The sequence below is a fragment of the Oratosquilla oratoria genome, chromosome 13, assembly GCF_046742065.1.
Source record: "Oratosquilla oratoria isolate Oo_2021 chromosome 13, ASM4674206v1, whole genome shotgun sequence".
Lineage (NCBI taxonomy): Eukaryota > Metazoa > Arthropoda > Malacostraca > Stomatopoda > Squillidae > Oratosquilla > Oratosquilla oratoria.
This window is the reverse complement of record NC_134789.1, coordinates 44,128,886-44,143,443: the sequence shown is the minus strand read 5'-3', so window position 1 is coordinate 44,143,443 and position 14,558 is coordinate 44,128,886. Positions and strand designations below refer to the sequence as shown.

Below are 14,558 nucleotides of genomic sequence, written 5' to 3'. Positions count from 1 at the left end.
GGCAGGGGTGGTCCACATTGACTGCAGCAGCGGTGGTGGCTGGGGCAGTGGCGCTATAGTCCACTGGCCAGGACAGCAGCAGGGGTGAACCATGTCGACTGCAGCAGCAGTGGCTGGGGCAGCAGCACTGTAGTCCACTCTGGCAGGGGTGGTAGGCGGTGCTGTAGTCCGCTCTGGCAGGTGGCAGTTTTGGCTGGGACAGCATCGCTGTAGTCCACTCCACCTGGCAGTGGCGGCCAAGGTGACAGCACTGTAGTCCACTCCAGCAGGCACCGGCACTGCTGTAGTCCACTCTGGCAGGTCACCAGTTGATGTAGTTATTTACCACTTCATGGTGAATGGTAATTGTCCATAAGAGAAGGAACAAACTCTAAACATCTTTGGACTTGTTATTGAATATCCGCCCACTATGACATAGATTAAATATAATCAATATTTTATTACTTTGTACATTTATACAATAATGTTACATTCAGATGCTTTTCACTTTATAAGGGCTATCCTAGTATGTGGTAACATTATTTACAATATATAATTTTATTATTATGGACACATACAATAGTTTCTTTAATTATAGTAATTTTATTTTACAAAAATGCTATTTGTGTCAAGGGGACACTACAGTAGTGGCATGTTGCCACACTCCTCCCTCTCAACTTAGTTTTACTCAAAGCCAACACATCCATCATCTGTACTACATCCACGCACATTAAAAGACCCAAACCTTAGAGTACTGGTTGGAAAACTCCCAGACCCTCTTATGCCTACTTTTTTTTAGGAATGTCCCCTGTGGGGCTACAGGGAGAAGGATGCCTAGTCCTAATCCCCATCCCATTTTTCTTGCCTCTTATGATTCAAGTGGGAGGACTTGGTGGCAGCATTCTATCCCCCACCACAGGGTAGGCAAAAAAAGGAAATAGATATTCAGAGAAATGGGGTGGGGGGACAGCATAATGGAGGGACAGTTGCAGTATAATAAAAGTGTCATCATTTCTCTGTGAACAGAGTCATCCTCTATCACAGACAAAATGATGTGTGGCTCTGGTCTGTAGGGGCACCCCACATAGACCCTAAAGTATCAACTGCATGCTACTTTGCCACAATAGCATGCAGCCAATACCCCATATATATATATATAATCATCTCTTATCTCTTTATTGCTCTTTCACTTTTTCTCTGTCTATATATTTTTATGTATTTCTTTCCCTGTTCCTCTCTTTTTATCTCTCTCTCATTCTCTCTAAGTTTGTAATGGTTTCTTGTGTTTCTTCTTCCACTTCTTGGGGAGTTGTCTTGGGCAGGTCATTTATGGTTTCATTTCTCATGTTATTTGTGTTTAGAGGGTGAGTACATTGTTATCTTAGAGGAAGTTATTTTTTGGTTATGTTTTGTAGATTGTGTGGGCAGGTGGTTGCTGGAATTTAATGTTTAGTATTTTGTTTCCTCTTTGGTCTGCTGTTTGTGCATTAAGCAAAATTACCTCCTTTTATGGAAAGGGTTAATGAACTTCAGTATTGTGATATACTATCAGATATTTCATTCAGTTCAGACCATCAAAATCAAAGGTTGAAGTGTTTTAAAAACCAGTGACAATAAGGTTATCTTAAGCTGAATAAAATTATGTAGGATGAATCAGAAGAAAATCTCGTAAAGGGGCAAATTCTTCATATAGGCCCACTTAATATTAATTGTGGCATTATTATAATGGGATAAACTTTACCAACAAGGTGGTCCTGCACTTAAGTCAATCACTGGAACAACATTTGGACAAAACAAAGAAACTAATATAACAATATACAAACAATGCATACGCTCAGTGATGAATTATGCGAGTCCTGCATGGGCTCCTAATCTCAGTGAGACACACCACAACACCCTTCAATTCATACAAAACAAAACCCTAAAAACAATTACAGGCTGCACAAATACAACACCTACAGACCATTTACACCATGAAACAAAAGTCCTCAAAGTCAAGGACCACCTCGACATAAGAGGCACACAAACACTTGCTGCAGCCACCACAAACACATCACACCCGCTACACTACATAGCAGAACACCCACACACACCAAGAAACATTAAAACAACACCCAAAGACCTGTAACACACACAGATACTCTCTTCTCTTCCTCCACAACCACCAAATACCAGCCTCCAGAAACATATTCATAATCATATCCCTCACCGCTCCATTAACACACTGAAAGACAACACACTGCTGCATGCCAGACCCCCTGATATCCACCCTTCTGAATCCTCTCTCCCACGTAAGGACAGGGTCCACCTGGCCAGACTGCGGTGCAGCCACCACCCAGCACTTCTTAGCTACCAGAAGAGGCAGGATACTGCATTTTGAACAGCTGCCCAGGATGTAACACTTGACCCCATAACATACAACACATAATGGAAGACTGCATTATACACAATCATGCACGCAAACAACACAACATACACTCTATAAAGGATTTGTGGGAAAACCCAGTTTCGGCTGTGGCATTCCTTGGGGAGATGGGACTGCTCGGACAGACAGTCTAGGGAACGACAACAACAACCAACAAGGTTTTCTTCTAAGGGAAATGTAGGATTTTGCCATTAACCAATATAAAATTGTTTGAGTGTGATTAATTCATTAAAGTAATTTATTTAGTGTTAAGCTCACTTTGGAAAAATCAATATCTAGTGTGTTATTGTATTGACACAGGTGGTAATCAGTGTGTTATTTTTTTTTGACACAGGTGGTATTATCAGGTGGCACAAGCAAAATCCCACGCTTACAACAAATAGTGAGTGAGAGATTTACAAAGGCTGAGTTATTAGTACGTATTGCCCCTGACGAGGTTCTGGCAGTTGGTGCTGCCATTGAAGGTGGATTGTTTAATTACTTGGATGCAACATCTCGGGAGGACCTACCGATGGTACCTGCACTTGCAGCACCAATCTTTTGTATGGTAAGTACATATACCAAGGACTTTTTCCCCCTTAAAAGGGAGGTAGCCAAAGTCAAATGTATAAACCCATTCCTACCCATTTCATCCACACATACTCCAATCTCCCTCCCTCTTTTCTTGGCTCCTCGTGGATGATGAGTCATCCCTTCTCCTTTTCTTTCTCATTTAAGCAGGTCACTCTAAATAACCTCCCTACCTCCTGCCCTTTTCCTCTTTCCCCATCTGTTCTCCATTCGCAACTTACCTTCCACCAAAAAATTATCTGATATTCCCCCACTCTCTCTCTCCCCTTAGAACATGTACATCCTTAACTCTTCCTACTATACTCCTGGTTACCACTATATAATCCATTAACGCTCTGTCTGCCACCCTTCCATCCACCACCCTCTTCCATGTGTACTTGACTTTCTTCCTAAACACCGTATTTGCTATCATCAACTCTCTTTCGAGACACATCTCCGCCATCAACTCGCCACTACAATTTTTCCTGGAACTCCATACTTACCAATCACTCCATCTATTGGTTCATTTCCTACCCTAGCATTAAGGTCTCCCAATACAACTACATTGACATTTCTCCCTAATCCCTCTATGCACTCATTTATATCCATCCAAAAAGCCTCCCTATCTATGCGCTTCTCACTACCAGGCTCATACACACTTCACCTTCATCCATATTAACCTGGAAGAAATCTCCTTCCACTCCACTACATGTTTACCTATCTCTTCACTTACTAGTATAGCCACCCCTTCTCACCCTCATCCCCTCCTCATTCCTGAGAACCTCCCAACTACAGTCCCAAACTCACACTCGCCCCTCCCTTTCAACTTTGATTCACTCAATGTCAACACATCAATCTTCTCACAAACATACTGCCTATCTCTTCCCTTTTACTCTCATCTGTACTACATCCATGCACATTAACCTCTTCACTCCGGGGCACATCGCACGTCTGGCAGCATTAGCTGCCTGATGTGCGATGTTGCGTCATAATAATCGCATTATAAAAAATAAAGTCAGTGCTCAATCGTTCGTTCTCTTTTACCCGTGAATTTTGATAACCATAGAAAATATGATGAAGCCAATTTAGAATGGAGGTTACGTAGATACGACTACAATAAATATAATCAAGACGCCGACGTCGGTATCATCGCGTACCCACTTGCTCCTCATGACGCCTACATAGGCGTCACCGTATGGAAGTGGTTAAAAGACCCAAACCTTAGGGTTACTGGTTGGAAAACTCCTAGACCCTCTTATGCCATTACTTTTTTTTTTAGAAATGCCCCATGGGGCTACAGATAACAGAATTCCTAGTCCTAACCTCCGTCCCATTTTTGTCACCTCATACAACTCAAGTGGGGAACTTGGTGGCAGCATTCTTTTCCCCCACCACAGGGTAGGCAAAAATAGGAAATAGATATTCAAAGAAATGGTACTGGGCAGTAACAAGGAGTTGGGGGACAGCATAATGAAGGGACAATTGCAGTATAATAAGAGTGCCATCATTTTTCTGTGAACAGTCTTCCTCTATCACAGACAAAATGATGTGTGGCTCTAGTCCAGAGGGACACCCCATATAGACCCTAATGTATCAGTCATGCTACTTTGCCACAATAACATGCAGTCAATACCCCAGACAGGGTATAGTAATAAAGAAAAACAGATAACTGAGAATACAATAGCACATTTTCTAGTACTTGAAACAGGCTCACCCAGGCCAGACCTACACTTTCCCTTGCTACCACTGCACTGAGCAATTGCCTTATAAATGGTAAAAAGGCCTCCTGATCTTTATATATGTATTTTTCCAAACACTTTAAAAGTCTCTTTCTGAACAATACATTTTCAGTGTGCATTTTGTTTTCTTAGGTGGATAAAGAGAAGCAGTGTGTGTTTTACAAAGGAACACCAACTCACTCAAGACAGTCAATAAGTTTCAATTTAGATAGTTCATCACCAATGGTCACAGTCACACTCTTTGAAGGTGATGGTGTCAAAGAAGAACCTCAGGAGGAAGAGATTCTTGCACAGGTAGTTCTTATTATTGCTGTATATTTACAGTTTTTGTTGATCATTTAAGTTGAAACCAGTTATGAAATCTTATCTATGTGGAGGATATCATAAAGTTTTAAAGGTACACTTATATTTTGTCTCTTATAAAGATCCAGTATTACTATTAATGTGTCAAATGTTATATCTATTTTCACTTATTATGCAAAGAGTTTAGTGTTTAGGATCTTATAGACTTTTTCAGTGTTTATATTTTGTTACATTGTGACAGATTTTTTTTATTTATTATTTTATTTTTATCTTTATTTTTTATGTATTTTTTTTATACAATATTCTGTAATAATATTTATCATCTTTGATATATCACATTACATTTGTTTACACTTGTAATCTTGGGTATTGTCAGATTGTGCTCAGTGGATTAACAGAAGAATCCAGAATGCTTAAATTGGACTTCCATCTTAAAAGGTTAGTTGAATGTTGGATATATGTACTGAATTGCTTTGGTATTTATTCATGCAAATTATTTTTAGAATATATTGGAAAGAAAAATCAGTCCAGGACATTTCATTAAACTTAGTAATGATATTTGCATACCAGTGGCCTTCCACCACCCTTGTAAGGTTCAGGCTTAAGGTAGTGTCATATCACTTGATAGAGTAATTTTTTTTTTTTTTTTTTTTTTATATATATATATATATATATATATATATATATATATATATATAAGGCATAGTGAATATTTAATGAAGATATAGTTAGCTCTAGGGAAGCTCTAATTACTTATTGGAAAATCATTCCACATCATTCAGCTTGGTATAAAATGAAAGCTTAGAGTCTGGGAAGCAAATCTTATTGAATACATTTTTTCAGACTAATACCTCTGATTTTTATTAATTTCTTTCTTTGAATAATTAAAAAATGCTGCAAAATTCAGTTGTTGTTTTTTCTTCAAATTTCTTTTATTTTTTACTGTAGAAAATAAATAGCATGACGTTTTCTTTCAAATGAAACAAAAATGACAAAAATCCATAAAGAACAACCGAAGATATTACAACAGAAAACAAAAACATAAACTTTACAGGATGGGGGATTTAAATTTTCCCAACCATTTTTTTGCGACAATTTGTTTGATGGTTGTGTTGTATAGCAAATCTCCAGTTTCCTCTTTGATGATGAGGTAAGAGATGAGGGTGAGTGGTGTGGGTGGAGGTGTAAGGTGGGCATGGCTAGTAAATGCTTGCAGAGTGCTGGGTGCAGGTGTGCTGCTTTCCTCCTCTTTTTCCTTGTTTCTATTTCAGGCACTCACAGGCACTCTCTATATTGTGCCACTTCACTCTCTTGTTTCTTGTTCATTTTTCCATGATCACAACAACATTAGAGGAGTGTCATCCCCTTACTTTGACCTTTTCAAGAGTACTGGTGTCCTGTCCACTGTCTTTGTGGGGTATGCTTGTGGTTGGAGTTGCCAAATATCTCCATAAAAACAGTTCTGTAGCAAAAAACAAAATAGCAATAGAAATGTTAATGCTATTTCAATAGACAGAATGTTTTTTATGCAATGGGATTGCCAGAGATTGCCAGTATTTTATCTGTTTTATGCTGTATAAAAAAAATAGAAACGAAATACAGTTGTATAACATTGTATGAGTGTTGCCACCATCATAGAGGTTCTTTTGAAATGTCTACTTAAAATTCGCTCATGTACCAGAATTTTCCGAATGATCGCTGGCAACGCTCCCTTATCAGAACAGAAAATGAATCACAAGGGCGAGAATGGGTGGGTTTTTGTAAGTGCATATGGGCCTGGTAGTGAGAAGGGTGTAGAAGAAAGGGAGACTTTTTGAATAGATTTAAATGAGTGGATAGAGGGATTAGGGAGAAACGTCAATGTCGTAGTATTGGGAGACCTTAATGCTAGGGTAGGAAATAAACCAATAACTGGAGTGGTTGGGAAATGTGGAGTTCCAGGAAAGAATCATTGTAGAGAGTTGATGGTGAGGATGTGTCTAGAGAGATGATGATAGAAAATACAGTGTTTAGGAAGAAAGTCAAGCATAAATACACATAGGAGAGGGTGGTAGATAGAGCATTAATGGACTTAACCACTTCAATACGGGACTTAAATCTCGCGGGCAGCAGCCAATGCCAGCCGTACGACGTAACGAAATAATATTCGCATCATAAAATATAGTCGCCGCTTATATCGATCGTTCTCTCTTTCACCCGCGAATTTTGAAAACCACAGAGAATGGGATTAAGGGTGCATTTGGGAGAATGTAAAAACACGGGCGACTACAATAAATATAATCAAGACGCCGATATGGCAGCGTCGCGAATCCACTTGCTCCTCATGACGCCTACGTGTGCGGCACCGTATGGAAGGGGTTAAGTGGTAGATAGGAATGTAATAGGAAGAGTTAAGGATGTACATGTTCTAAGGGGAGAGTGGAATATCAGATAATTATTTGGTGGAAGGTAAATTGAGTGGAGGATAGATGGAGAAAGAGGTAAAGGACTAAAAGTAGAGAGGTGCTTGAGTGAACTGCTTAAATGAGAAAGAAAAGGAGTACAAGAAGAAGCTGAAAGAGGAGTGGGAGGGAGTGAAGGATAGAGTAGAACTAGGAGTGGAGGATGAATGGGGATGGTTCAAGGAGGGAGTCACAAGGCATGCAAAGATGGTGCGTGGAACAAGGAGGATGGGAGGAAATAGAAGGAAGGGTAGTAAGTGGTGGGGTAAGGAAACAAAGAAGTTTGTAGAAGAAAAGATGCAAGCTTTCACAGATTGGTTACAAAATAGGACTAGGGAATCATATGAGAGGTACAAAGAGAAGAGAAGTAAAGCATAAGAGAAAGGAGGCAAAGAGGAGAGCAGATGTGAAATGGGGTAAGATTATGACAGAAAATTTTGAAAGTAATAAAAAGATATTTTAGAAAGAAATTATGAGAGGAAGAGGAGGCAAATCAAGTAGAGAAGAAAAGGTAAAAGGTGCAGATGGAGAGATGATAATGGAAGAGAAGGCAGTAAGAGGAAAATGGGCAGAGTATTTTAGGGAGTTGCTAAATGTGAAAGAGGATAGGGAGGGAAAGGTAGTTGCAGTGGGAAGTGCTAAGAAAATTACCGTGATGAGTGAAGAAAATGGAGGAGAAATAAAGAAAGATGAAGTGAAGGCAGTTGTTAAGATGATGAGAGCAGGTAAAGCACCTGGTCTGGATGGATGCCATGTAGAACGTCTGAAAAAATGAGGTACAGTTATGGTGAACTGGCTGTTGAGGTTATTTAACATTTGTTGGAGAGTGGGTTGAGTCCCAGATGACTGGAGGAGTGCCTGTATAGTTCCATTTTACAAGGGAAAAGGGGAAAAGTGTGAGTGTATTAGTTTCAGAGGGATCAGCTTGTTAAGTGTAGTTGGGAAGGCTTACGGAAGGGTCTTGATTGAGAGTATTAGGAGAGGAACAGTGTGGGTTTAGGACAGGTAGAGGTTGTGTAGATCAGACTTTTGTGGTAAGACAGATATGTGAGAAAGCTATAGGAAAAGGTAAGGATGATTTTTGGGCTTTTATGTTTTTGGAAAAGGCTTATGACAGGGTAGACAGGAAGGCACTGTGGGAGGTATTGCAGATATGTGGGATAGGAGGAAAGCTGTTAAGAGCAGTCAAGAGTTTTTGTGAGAGTAGTAGAGGCTTAGAAATGGAGAGAGTGGTTTAAGGTAAAGGTGGGACTTTGTCAGGAATGTGTTATTTCACCCTGGCTGTTCAATTTATACATGGATGGGGTGGTGCAGAAGGTAAATTCAAGGGTGGTGGGTCAGGGATAGGAGAAAAGTGGGAGATAAGCCAGTTGTTGTTTGCTGATGACACTGCGCTTGTAGTAGGATCAGAGGAGGGATTGAGGAAGTTAGTGACAGAGTTTAGGAAGGTGTATGAAAGAAGGAAGTTGAAGATAAATGTGAGTAAAAGTAAGGTGATGAGATGTACAGGGGGTGAAATTGGCAACAGACTATTAACCCCTTCCATACGGTGCCGCACACGTAGGCGTCATGGACTTAGATCTCGGTGGCAGCAGCCAATGCCAGCCGTACGACGTGTCGTAATAATACTCGCATCATAAAATATAGTCACCGCTTATATCGATCGTTCTCTCTTCACCCGTGAATTTTGATAACCATAGAAAATGCGATTACAAAAGAATTAGAAAGAATGTCATTATGGAGGGGCGACTACAATAAATATAATCAAGACGCCGATATGGCAGCCTCGCGAATACACTCGCTCCCCATGACGCCTACGTGTGCGGCACCGTATGGAAGGGGTTAAGAGAGAAAGACTGGAGGAAATGGATTGTTTTAGATACTTAGGTGAATATGGCAGGAAAGAGAGGAATGGAGGTGGAGGTAGAATATAGATCAAAAGAAGCAAGTAAATGCCTTGGTGGATTAAAAAGTGTAATGAGAAATAGGCATTTGGGAATGGATGCTTAGAGGAGATTGTATGAAGGAGTGATTGTGCCGACAGTACTGTATGGGGCAGAAACATGGAACATGAGAGAGGAAGAGAGAAGGAGTTTGAATGTGTTTGAGAAGTATGATAGGAGTTACTAGGCTAGATAGAATGAGAAATGAGGAGGTGAGGAGAAGAATGGGGGTGGAAAAGGAGCTGGAAGATAGGGTGGATGAAAGAGTATTAGGATGGTTTGGACACATGGAAAGAATGAAGAAAGATTAGTAAAAGAGATGTGGAAGGAGTGAACATGTGGGGGCAACCTAGGATGAGATGAATGGATGGGGTAAAAGGGGCTTTAGGGAGGAGGGGAATGTCTGTTGAGGAAGGATGGGATAGGACAGAAGGTAGGGGTTAATGAAGAATGGTTGTGTATGGATGATGATGTGATCCATGAGGTGGAATGGGTGGGGATGGGGGGGATGAGGGAGTATGTGTTAGAAAAATTTGATGCAGCCCGAAGGGATTTCTCCCCATCTTTTCCTTTTCTGCATGAGGGGACAGAGAGGGGGATCACTTATTTAATGAAGTGGCCTTGCTGTGGATGTGTTGTGTCTTGCAACACTGCTTCTGACCCAGGGCAGTGGACAAGTTGCATGGATGACCCATCATCCAGGAGGTGCCAAGATAAGAGAGAGGAGGGAAGTGGAGTGTGATAAGGATGGAATGGGTGGGAGTGGTTTTTATGCTTTTATTTTTTGGGTACCTCCCTTTTAAGGGGGAAAAAAGTCTTTGGTATATGTATGTATGTATGTATTATGTACTCAGGGCAGAAGAATTTTGGCTACCTGTGATGTACTATGTAAAAAATGTATATATATATATATATATATATGTGTGTGTGTGTGTGTGTATGTACATATGTTTATATATATATTTATCAACCACAGTGCACTTTAATTCTAAGCCATATAGGCGCATGCAGAAATTGTAACGTGCTACGCCCGAGGACTCGAACCTATGCAGCGAGAATGTTACCAGTGCCGAGTGACTTAGACCATGACACCATCAAGAGGTGTATTGGTCTAAGTCAATCAGCACTGGTAATGTTCTCACCACATAGGTTCCAGTCCTCAGGCATACCACGTTACAATTTCTGCATGCGCCTATATGGCTTAGAATTAAAGTGCATTGTGGTTGATAAAAATTGTATCTAATCACTGGGACTCATTCAGTGTTGTACATGTATATATATATATATATATATATATATATATATATATATATATATATATATATATATATATATATATATATTTTTTTTTTTTTTTTTTTTTTTTTTTTTTTTTTTTTTTTTTTTTTTCATCCAGGAGGTGGCAAAATAAGAAGGATGAGGGAAGTGGAGTGTGATAGGGATGGAATGGGTGGGAGGAGTTTTCATGCCTTTGTTTTTTTGGTTACTTCCCTTATGAGGGGGGAGAAAAGCCTTTGGCATATGTATGTTATTATTATTATTATAGTTTGTTAGGTTGCATCTGAAAATCTTTATGAAAGGTTATCAATATATATGTTGGAACAAAATTTCTGTATATTGTTTGTTAATTTATTATGTGAGAAACATCATTTTTATTTACTTTTTATCTTCTAGTGATGGCAGCCTGACCTGTAACATTGTGGAAAGTGCATCGAAGATAAACAAGTGCTTGGTAGTGGAGGCAGGTGGAAGATGAGGCTGGTATGACCTAGACACCTCTTCCAATAAATAATTTTAAGTCCAACTGAACAAGGCTTTGATCTGCCCTATACAGTTTATTAAGTTCCATCACTCTTGTGAAGCAGGAATTCAGATGTATGCATAAAGTATGAGTTAAAAAGGAAGTTGTGTTGAAATTTTATATTCCAGATGTTTATTTAAGGTACGGAAGAATTCTTCCAGAAAATACAAACCCTGGCAATACTCTTCAAATTGAGATGAAAAGATTAATGATCATCATTGGTGGTATAATTTAATCATTACCAAGAAAGATAGAAAAGTATCCTAAGACAGAGTTTGTAAAATAAAGACATAGGAAGTAAAAATTTGTAATGGTTTTCTAGATATCTCCTGGCTTCAAATTAAAGATCCCTAATTTACATTTACGATTATATGTCAACTTACTGCCCTTAAATTCAAAGATATGTTTCTGTATGGAAGAATACAGGTTTATGAGAGCACAATGAGGATCGTTCCCTATAGACCTGAAACTACAAGGTCTGTTTTGTTTTTCTTATATTGTGGTGAGTCTGACACTTGAAATAGGTCAGCAAAGTCATTCTAGCTTCTTTTTCTTTTCCACCCACAAAGTTAATTTCTTTGTATTGTATAATGAATACAAGAAATAAAGTTATTCACTTTTCTTAATAGGAAATCATGTTGGATTGAATTGTTTAACTCGAATGGATCCTTTGTTATGAATATTGGGTAAATCATTGGGTCGTTTGAATTCAAGTTGTATATGGTATGTATTCCAGCAATATTCAACATCAAATAGTTTTGGCTAAGAAATCTGAAAAGTGTGTAAATATTTTTCAAAAATAACAGATCAACACACAAAGTAGTATGAGGAAATATTTTCCATATTCCTCACTCTTGATATTTGTGAGTTCTCAAAACACCCAGCCATGAGGTTTAGGATCTCCTCCCAAGAAGAAAAATTAACTGCTGCCACATCACCTTTTAATAATGTACCCTGGGCTCAACTCCTATCAGAGAAGTGTTATGGCTCAGGCTGGAAAGATATTTGTTAACCACAATGGCATACCGAGTGCCCAAGCCACAACAAAGTTAGAAGGGGGATATAGAACGTATCAGACATTTGGTGTGCCAAAAGACAGAGGACAGTATCAACCATTTAATATTTCAGTATGAAATATAATCAAACATACAACATAAATTAACAAAACGATAATAATATTAATCCTAACACACTATAAGAATAAACGGGGAATGAGATATGTAGAATGTTTGAGAAGGAGTAAGACTGAAACCTGGCATGTCGAGTCGTCGGCTGTCCAAGCAATGATTACTTCAATCCAGAGGGGGCGAAGCTGGCAGCTAGCTAGAAGCGAGTCTGTTGAGTGTGGGGAATGCCTAGCTTTATGTAGGGGAACTAGGCTGACGTCTTGGCCAGTGATTGGCTGAGGGCAGTCATTCAGACATAACTGCTGAACTACCGCTTGGCTGCGGAGCGAACGAAGTGGGGGGGTGGAGGAGGAGGCTGACTGCTTGTTTCTTCAGAGTAGGATGGCAGTGTAGTAGGAAGGGTGTCATTTAGGTAAATGGGTACTTTGACACCCGGATGGGGTACCATGTCACCTGGCTAGAGGTAATATCGTGACAGAAGTCATTGCAGTGTTACAAAAAAGATGTAGACACTATTTGCATGGAGCCTGGGCCTCATTTTTTATACTTGCCTATCCTTCAGCCCACACATCAAGAACCTACCAGTATATACATACATATACCAAAGGATTTTTTCCCCCATAGAAGGGAGGTAAAAAAAGAAAGAGAATAAGATAAATGACCATACTAAGCACAGGTTTTGTTCAACAAAAGGGAAGTCTAATCACAGTTTATAAACAGTTCTTAAGAACTATGCTCAACTACATTTCCACAGCACAGTTTCCTGGTGTTAAGAAAATGCATTGACACCTTACAAACTACATATATATATACCAAAGGCTTTTTCCCTCTTACAAGAAAGGTAGCCAAAAAACAAAGGCATAAAACCACTCCCACCCTTTCCATCCTCAACATACTCTACTCCCATCCACCCCCCTTCCCTCCCTCTTAGCACTTCCTGGATGACAGGTCATCCCTGCATCTCACCCACTGCCCTGAGTCAGAAGCACTGTTGCAAGACACAGCACATCCACAGCAAGGCTGCTTCATTGAATCAGTGACCCACCCTCCATCCCCTTATGCAGAAAAGAAGACAGGGAGAAATCCCTTCAGGCTGCATCAATTTATTTTTCACACTCCCTCACCCCCCATCCCCTACCCACTCCCTCTCATGCATCACAATATTATCCATACACAACCATTCTCCATTCACAACTAACTTCTGACCTATCCTGTCCTTCCTCAACAGGCATGCCCCTTTTACCCCATCCATCTCGTGTTCACTCCTTCCACACCTCTTTTACTAATCTTTCTTCATTCATTCTTTCCGTATGTCCAAACCATCCCAATACTCTTTCATCAACCCTATCTGCCAACCCCCTTTCCACCCCCATTCTCTTCCTCACCTCCTCATTTTTCACTCTGTCCAACCTAGTGACCTCTATCATACTTCTCAGGCACCTCATCTCAAACACATTCAAACTCCCCTCACTTCGCTTATGCTCCATGTTTCTGCCCCATACAGTGCTGTTGGCACAATCACCTCTTCATACAATCTTGTCTTGGCATCCATTCCCAAATGTCTATTTCTCATTACACTTTTTAATCCACCAAAGCATTTACTTGCTTCTCTCAATCTACATTCTACTTCCACTCCCTTTCCCACCACATTCCCACCCAAATATCTAAAACTATCCACTTCCTCCTGTCTCACTCCCTTAATACTCACTTCCAGTGTGCTGCCACTCCCCTTGTACACCTCATCACCTTACTTTTACCCACATTTATTTTCAACTTCCTTATTTCGCACACCTTTCTAAATTGCCACTAACTTCCTCAATCCCTCCTCTAATCCTGCTATAAGCAGTGTCATCAGCAAACAATAACTGGCTTTTCTCCCACTTTTCTCCATTTTCTTTAACCATCTCCAATCCCTAACCCACTACCCTTGAATTTACCTCTCACACCACCCCATCCATGTATAAATTGAACACATAACACATCCCTGTTGAAGTCCCACCTTTACCTCAAACCACTCTCCATTTCTAATCCTAACACAAGCTCTACTACTCTCATAAAAATTCTTGACTGCTCAGAAAAGCTTTTCTCCTATCCTATATATCTGCAATACCTCCAACAGTGCCTTCCTGTCTACCCTGTCCTAAGCCTTTTCCAAATCCATAAAAGCCCAAAAGACATCCCTACCTTTCTCTAAAGCTTTCTCACATATCTGTCTTACCACACAAATCTGATCTACACAACCCCTACCTGT

The 14,558-nt window shown here is 39.9% G+C and overlaps 1 protein-coding gene across 1 annotated transcript in view; it reads left to right on the top strand.

Annotated features, from left to right (window-relative positions):
- Nucleotides 1–11,823, top strand: part of LOC143032421 (heat shock 70 kDa protein 14-like) — a 37,326-nt gene extending 25,503 nt beyond the window's left edge. Inside the window, exons 8-11 of the mRNA XM_076197172.1 lie at nucleotides 2,739–2,951; nucleotides 4,825–4,986; nucleotides 5,372–5,433; nucleotides 11,054–11,823. Of these exons, the coding sequence (XP_076053287.1) occupies nucleotides 2,739–2,951; nucleotides 4,825–4,986; nucleotides 5,372–5,433; nucleotides 11,054–11,135 (519 nt within the window). The 3' untranslated portion in view covers nucleotides 11,136–11,823. The remainder of the gene's footprint in view (nucleotides 1–2,738; nucleotides 2,952–4,824; nucleotides 4,987–5,371; nucleotides 5,434–11,053) is intronic.
- The last annotated feature ends 2,735 nt before the right edge of the window (nucleotides 11,824–14,558 follow it).